Here is an 8,034-nt window from a genome sequence, read left to right on the forward strand (position 1 = left end):
CAAGGCATCATATTTCATGCCACTTGGCAAGTGTTATCGACATAAACATTTCAATATATATTTATTGCTTGGGGACAAAATGTCGCCACCGAAATGTCGCGGGACAAAATGTCGCCTGCCCAAAATGTCGCCGGGCTAAAATGTCGCCGAGCTAAAATGTCGGCTGTCCAAAATGTCGCCGATCCAAAATGTCGTTGTGCCAAAATGTCGCCGTGTCAAAATGTCGCCGGTCCAAAATGTCGCCGTGCCAAAATGTTGCCGGTCCAAAATGTCGCCGGGCCAAAATGTCGCCAGCCAAAATATCGTAGATCCAAAATTTGCTCATTCAGTTGATAAGAAAAATGCAAATGTACAAAAATGCTGTTTAACACCAAATTTGCGAATAAATGATAACTGCCTTTAATGAATGCCTCTGTTAAATATGGGACTGGACTAATTGAGTTTCTTGATAAATTCTAAAAAAATTATTCCGTTTTGATTCGCAACTCTCGGCTGTTTTTCGACAAGCAAATAAAATACAAGCGTTACGTTATCTTATTTCTTGTGACTCGCTATCTACCAACTGTAAAACGTTCTGGCGGCGTTTAGTTCTGACGTTCGCTAAATTATTTTAAACTTTTCTTCAAGAATAGTGTGCGTTTGTATGTGACCGATTTTTTGGGGCCATTCTACTTCAAAACCTGTAGTAAGAATTCGAACGATAACCGCAAGTACCCATATATGATTTAGGGCTGAGTGGTTTTTTGCGTCAATTCGTTCAAGCTGGTGGAGTAGTAACTGAACGTTTTCATCAATATGCGTGACTGTCATTGCTCAAAAAATGATGAACGGAATCAAATAAAATGTTTGGAAGCAGCAGGGGGATAGATTTAGGGGCCAATAACATCAGAGGGTGGAGCAATCGAATGTTTTTTTTTCCTTTCCTTTATATTATCTGTGACTGATATATTTCAAAAAGTAATACAGTAGACCCTCGTTTTAAGCGAGTTTATTTTACGCGGTTCAAGATTTGACACCTTTATTTTAATTTACGCGGATCAGTTTCGGTTTTACGCAGATGCGGCAATGTAAACAGGTAACAGTTTCTTCTTTTTCAAAACCCAAGCTCCTAAAGATTGCAGATTACACGTAACAAACTGCATTTTGGCGTGCTAATAATCGAACTTGGGTCCTTGGAGACATTTCGTGTGATTGGTTCCAGAGCTTTTTCCAGAAGTAAAGTATTAAGCTCACACAGTTCAGAACTCACTGGAAGCAGAGCTTTTAGGAGTAACAAAGGAGGTCAAAACTAAGAGGATACCGACTCCGGTGACACACAACCAAAAACGCTCACATTGAAAATTTTGAACCATTCGTAGACAATAGAAATGATCTTTCTGATTTGTTAGTGAAGGAAGATTCTATCAAGGAAATGACGCAAGTGATCATGGATGCGTTAATGCTAACCCCTATTTTGACACTAATATTAGGTCTCAATTTACGTGGTTTCGATTTACGCAGCATTTCCGTGGAACATAACCCCCGCGTAAAACGAGGGTGTACTGTACAAGGGTTAAGACAAAAAGTTTTTCTACAGGTATATCTTAAAGGGCGAGTTGCTCATTTATTTTTGGCTTCAGTCATCCCAAAAGGATGGCTCACCGAATAATTTTTATCTTTTTATGTGACTGCTATATCTCAAGAAGTAATGCGAGGATTCATACAAAAAATGTAGTATACAAGTGAAATTAAACGAAAACAAGCCTTATTTTCGTTCTAAGTTGAGTTTCGTAATCGTTTACGTGAGTCAGTGTAATTAAATAAACAATGAAAAATAAACTAAATTTAAATATAAGAGGTTGAGCAAGATATCAATAAAATCTAAATTAGCCCTGTATTCCACTCATTTTTGTAGCACTTTAACTAGCGGGGGTGTTAAATAAAAACTGAGTTTGCATTCTTGTACAATTTTCGTAGTAAACATTCAGTAATTCAAACAGCTATTTTTTTCTGAGAGAGAACAACTTATTAGTTTATTATTATTATCAATACTAGCTGAGTTGTCCGGCTTTGCCCGGTCTACCTTGAAAATAAAAATTGTGTCAAGTGACGTATGTTCAACAATCAGGCGTAAAAAATAAATTTAAAAAAAAACATCCTGATTTCCCTTCCAAATAATGACGACAGATATTAAAATACTTTTAAGAAATTAAATCCAGAAAGATAGATTTAAAATGCGTAACCATGGAAACACAAAATAAAATAAGTTTAAGGAATAAAATGCGAAAGAAAATGGTTCACAATTTGAATGGAATCGAGATTTTTTAAACTTGATTTAAAAAGGCTTGTAACTTTTTTTCCTTTCGAGATAAAAGCTTATTTTTTCGACCATAAGTCCAGTTAGATCTGGAGTAAAAAAGGTCGCTTTTTCCAATGGCGTCAAAAAGAAAGCTGTGAGACAATTCCTTCACTTTTTTTTTTTTTTTTTTTTTTGATTTATTTGATGAAGAAAGTAGTACCTAAATTTCAGCTAAACCTAAAAAAATTCGAGCTAAAAACGCAAATAACTCCCGCTGTAATAAAGTTAGAGCATTGAAACAAATTGCGTAGAGCGCGGAAAAGTCTACCCTTTCTAACAATGTGTAATACTAATCTATGCAAGTAATTTTTCACCCCCATATTTGAGAATTTATGTGAAAATTGGATGTAAATTGGAATAAAAAAAAGAAATATTCATCGAATTTTATTCGAACTGGTCTGCAAACCTTTTTAGGACTTAAAGGAACAAATTGTGAGAATTTCAGCGCAATCGGCCGGGTAGTTCTCGAGTTTTGCGAGTTCAAACACACAGACGCTTTTTGTGGACTTCATTTTATGCTATGTAGAGATTCTTTTCTTTCTGAATTACCAAGCTATATTGAACTGCAACTATTACTTTTTGAAACTCATTTTTAAAGTCTAGGTCAAAATTCATCTGAATAATCTCATTGATATCAGTTATTTCACCCTAAATTATGACATTTTTTCTTTTCTATTTAAAATTGGAAAATGTGATTCAGCTGACAAGCGCTACTTCGCAAGTATGAAAGTATCCTCTTGAAAACCTTTAATAAAATAGCTGTTCTGAAATTGTCCCTTGATGTCCTATCGAATATTTAAATTTCATGAATGTTGAGAATTGAAAATTTTCGTCATCGCGTAAGAGTCGCTTTTCCAAAATCTGAATGAAAGACACCTGTTTTAGCAGTTATGGATTTCATTGATTTCAAAAGATTTGACGGTGAACATTTTGACGTAATTTCAGAATTTTACTCATAAGAGATGGGAGTTCCCACGGCAATATTTTGTGATCTTTGTAAAACATTTATTTTACTGTCCCAAAATCCCGGTCGCAAAGGACATACAAATGTCCTCTCAGAGGAAGGTCTCGAGCAGTCCTGTTAAACTTCTCCAGTTTCATTTCCAGAAAAAGTCTCAGAACAGTTTTGATCTTAATTTGACCAACGTATATCTCACTAAAAGCGTACAGTTTTTTTAACAGTTTTTAGAGTGATGTTGAAAATCTATGAGAAAATTAAATTTCATTAAGATACTTTTCTACTTTACTTTCACGCCTGACCCGTGATTTCGAATTTTTCCAGTGGGAGGGGAGAGGGAGGATAACAGACGTATAACCAATGCAAAATTCATAGGATTGCTATAAAAAACACTTCCACTTATATAAAAAAAAAATTCAAAGTCGGGGGTCATTCCGCCTGATCCCCTAAATGACTGACCTGTAGCTACCGTAACTATATGCTAGAGTTAAGGAGTTATTTCATTTTACTTGATTATGCCAAAAAATACAAACCGCCTATTCTCTTGCAATATTCACATTGCGCCTCACTATTCTTTCATTCGCATTTAGAACAGTTTAGTTTTACTTCCATACCAATTTTTTGTCTGAATCCTTGCGTTACATCTTGAGATATAGTATTATTATTAATCATATTAAACGAGAAAGAGAATTCCGTTGCAGCAGCCTTTCGCATGTTTACGTTTGTAATAGTATACAGAAAAACTTATGTTTTTCTGAAAACTATTAATTTTCTGGAATTAGTCTGATGTTTACGAATTAAGACAGGAGAAAACGTTTAGAATTTTTGAAGGAACTTACTTTGAAAGGCAATTAATATTCTTTCGCAACTTTTATGCTGAAAAGCATCGACATACATTTAAATTTTTCGTACCAATTGAACTAGCGAATTTTGGGCCGGCGACATTTTGGGCCAGCGACATTTCGGACCAGCGACATTTTGGACTGGCGACATTTTGGACTGGTGACATTTTGGGACGGCGACATTTTGGACCGGCGACATTTTCAACTGGCGACATTTTGGGCTGGCGACATTTTCTCCGCGACATTTTGGGCGTATACCATACTTATTATCTTATTGTATGTTGTTAGGAAAGTTTTACATAGCAAAATATTTCAATTTTCAAATTAAAACATTTTTTGTTTGTAAAAAGTATACCTTTCAAATATCAAAAAAACCCTCGAATTAACAAGAAGCTTGGATTTTTGAGACTCGGATTTTCAAGGCTCTACTGTAGTTTCAAAATTCTGCACAAAGGTACAATAAAAAAGTAGTAGATGCAAAGATAGATAACAACTTGTGAAGAACAGTTTTACCTTTTGCTCCGGACTTTCAACAATTTGTGGAAGATTTCCAGACTTTTAAATTCATATCCAAGTTGGAGTAAAAAACCTTCTTTATATATCTAGAAAAAAAATTAATGAATTAACTCTTTAAAAATGAAAAACAGTATAAGGGGCATTCCACGGTATTTTTGACATTATGTAGAGTCCGTAACGTGACCTTTTTTTGCCATAACTTTTTAATTTACCGTTTGATTTGCAAATTATTTTAATTTGAGCTTATGTGTTGGTATGAAAAGATCAAAATAAAATAATATGCTAAACAAACAGTAAATTAAAAAGTTATGGCAAAAAAGGTCATGTTACGGACTCTACATAAATGTCAAAAATACCGTGGAATGCCCCATAAATATTTTAAAAGAAAGTACATTAATATACTTCGGGCTGTGGGATAAGAGATAGAACTCCGATGGTCTTGGGTTCGGAGCTCTATGCCCCTAAATGCAAATGAAATACAGTACAATATCTTTGCCATGAATCCTAATACAACAAAATAAATGTTTAGTCTAGATTTAATAGCAATTAAGATAACCTTTAAAAAAATCTCATTTTACCAAATGTTGGTTTCTCAAAAACCTGCTATGCTGAAATAATTTGATGAGACAAAAAATTTTAGCTGTAATTTTTCTAGAACTCATTAAAAGAAATGATGTTTTAGGGATGAAAAATGTTAACCTGACAAAAAATTTTAACTGCAGATGACAGCATTTTAACTTCTTATGCATTAACAGAAACTGTTGGTGAAAATTAGTGGCTGCCACTCACTACATGGTGATTAATGTAATACGTAAACATGGTGATTAAAAAATGTCATTGAAAGCCACCTGATGCCATACATTGCAAAAATATGATTATTTCATTATAACTATTTGTGATGCTTCATTACAAAGCACATAAACAAAATTTACTTTTATTTATGTTAAACACTGAGTTAATAAACACTTAACAACACTTGAGATTCTATTATCTATACTTTTATATGGTGTTAACACATATTTAAAATGGATTAACATAGTTACATTACGTGAAATACACCGCTAGCTCAGTCATTTCCAGCCGAGGACTGCAGTTTCGTGCTTATTAGCACTCATCAGCCCGGAATAGGAAAGAGCTGGAGATGGAAAACCTCTTAAGGAAGCCAAGAGTACGAAACAAACTGGTATAGCTAATATAGAATTAGCAGACCAGACGAGTGACCGAAGCAATGGTTCGGTTCAACTCGAAGATTGAACGCGAGGCAAGGTATATTCAGTAAGTTACCGCCCATTAGCCAGGGCTAAAGCAGTTGACTTCCTTAAGAGGTTTTCCATCTCCAGCTCAGTCACTTTCCTATGCCGGGCTGTTGAGTGCTAATAACAAGTTAGCCAGACAGCCGCCGTAGGTGGCTGCTTGCATAAAAAGGCGAATGGCATAAGAAGGCGAACCAGCTGGTCGCCGCAGGTGGCTAGTAAATAAATAAAATAAAAAATGAACCATCAATTCAGCATTTAAATTTTTAACTCATAAAAGAAAATGGAATTCAGCTTTAAAAAACTTAAAATAAGACATTGTTCGTTTTGAAATTGTTACAAAAATAAGGAGACTTTTCATTTATTTGCATCCTAATAAAGCGCAGTTAACTTGAAAAAAGAATAACATATGATTCCCCTACCGAATGTAAAGATTCCCCTTTTCAAAATGTAGGTATCTTAAGAAAAAAAGATAAATAAAAGAGTTTATTTCAAATTGATTATCCTTTTTAGTATCGAAAAATCAAACCCATATAACTTTCTCCCAAAAAACCAATTAAACATCACCCCTCCAGATGCTAAGTGGTGATAAACAGTTAAACATTGCACCCGCCAGACGCTAAGTAGTGATAAGTTTAAAGTTGGTAACCCTATCTGAAGCGATCACCCCCCCCCCCCCGCCCCCTATCCCTACTATCCTTTGCAGTTCTAAGTTCATTTTGCTTTATATTATTGTTTATTAAATCATGAGAGGGGAGAAAAGTGCTTACGATTGACTGAAGGTACTGACTGAAGGTTGACGCTTTTTCGGAGAAGTTTACAACAACATCGCTTGCATAAAACAAACAAGCAAAATTATAAACCAAACTGGCTTTCAGCTGTTAATTTCTTTCAAAGAAACCAACAACAAGCATTATATTTATTTGGCTTTAGTAGTTATTTATCGCTTACAGGAGCATCACAAGAGTGCCGATTTTTTTTTCTTATACAAAATTAGCAGTTTTGTATAAGTTGATCCCTTTAATTTAACTTTAAAAAGGTTCCAAACATTATCGTTTTTATGCACGGAAATATGCTGCGTTATTTGGATTTGAGATTTGCTCTTCTAATAAACAATTTGTGAAAGATCCGTTTTTGTTTATCAGAATTTTGTGAAGGGTCCGTTTTGGTTGGTCGGGATTTTGTGAAAGGACCGTTTTGGTTGATCGGATTTTTGTGAAGGGTCCGTTAACGGACCCAAAATTTCCTCTGGCCAGACCCCTGAAAATATGATGGTATTTTTCCAATTTACTGAATTTATGTTTAAAAACATACACAAAAGACACTTCAAAGACTTGTTTACATAGAAGAAGTAAGAAATGTCTAACATCTTCAAACTCATGATGCAGCATATCATAAATTGTCAATGACAGAATACTAACATCACATATTTATAACATGTCACCATCGATCATCCTACTTACTTTGTACAAAATGTCAAATAGTAGATGTCCATGAAACGTTCGTATGTCTTTCTGGTATGATGAATAACTACTAACAACAGCAGCAATAGAATAATTATACAAAGAATCAGGAATCCAATGCAACGCAGAAGCCATGTTGATGTTTCGATGGTCGTAAATCAACAACTTGTTGCCAAGTATTTTGTACGTAAATTCATGATCCGAGCTTCATAAGTGGAGTGATATTTGATGCGAATGGAAGAGAAAAAACATTCGCTCCGTTCCTCCCCCCCCCCCCTATTGGGAACGGAAAGTAACTACCAGGGAGGCTACTCCCTGTTAACTACGATGGTCGCCGCTTATTTGAATCACGTTTGTTCTAAACAGTTTCGATTCCATAAAGCTACTTAATCAATAAAGCAGCAAATTAAATAAAGCTGGATTTTGTTCTATTTTTGACAATTTGATTCATTAAAGCGGTTGACTCAATTAACCACTGATTCAATTAAACGGCATCCACTGTACTGGTAGCATGGGGGGCTCTAGGGTAGCATAGTCAACAGGCAAGAATAGAAACCCAGTCGTCTGCTACTAGAGTCCCTATATCAAAACACTTTTTGCTACCATCTTCTTCTATGTTATTAAGCTACTACTATGAATCATTACTTTTCGTTTTTAGCAATAT

General features: G+C 34.9%; 1 protein-coding gene across 2 annotated transcripts in view; it reads right to left on the reverse strand.

The window, feature by feature from the left end:
• Positions 1 to 7,527, reverse strand: part of LOC129217623 (amyloid protein-binding protein 2-like) — a 38,895-nt gene extending 31,368 nt beyond the window's left edge. For both annotated transcript variants that reach the window (XM_054851952.1, XM_054851951.1), the window contains exons 1-2: positions 7,371 to 7,527; positions 4,652 to 4,740 (exon numbers count right to left, since the gene is read on the reverse strand). In XM_054851952.1, the coding sequence (XP_054707927.1) occupies positions 4,652 to 4,740; positions 7,371 to 7,505 (224 nt within the window). In that variant the 5' untranslated portion in view covers positions 7,506 to 7,527. The remainder of the gene's footprint in view (positions 1 to 4,651; positions 4,741 to 7,370) is intronic.
• Positions 7,528 to 8,034: the final 507 nt, after the last annotated feature.

This window comes from Uloborus diversus, chromosome 2, assembly GCF_026930045.1.
Source record: "Uloborus diversus isolate 005 chromosome 2, Udiv.v.3.1, whole genome shotgun sequence".
NCBI classification, from domain to species: domain Eukaryota; kingdom Metazoa; phylum Arthropoda; class Arachnida; order Araneae; family Uloboridae; genus Uloborus; species Uloborus diversus.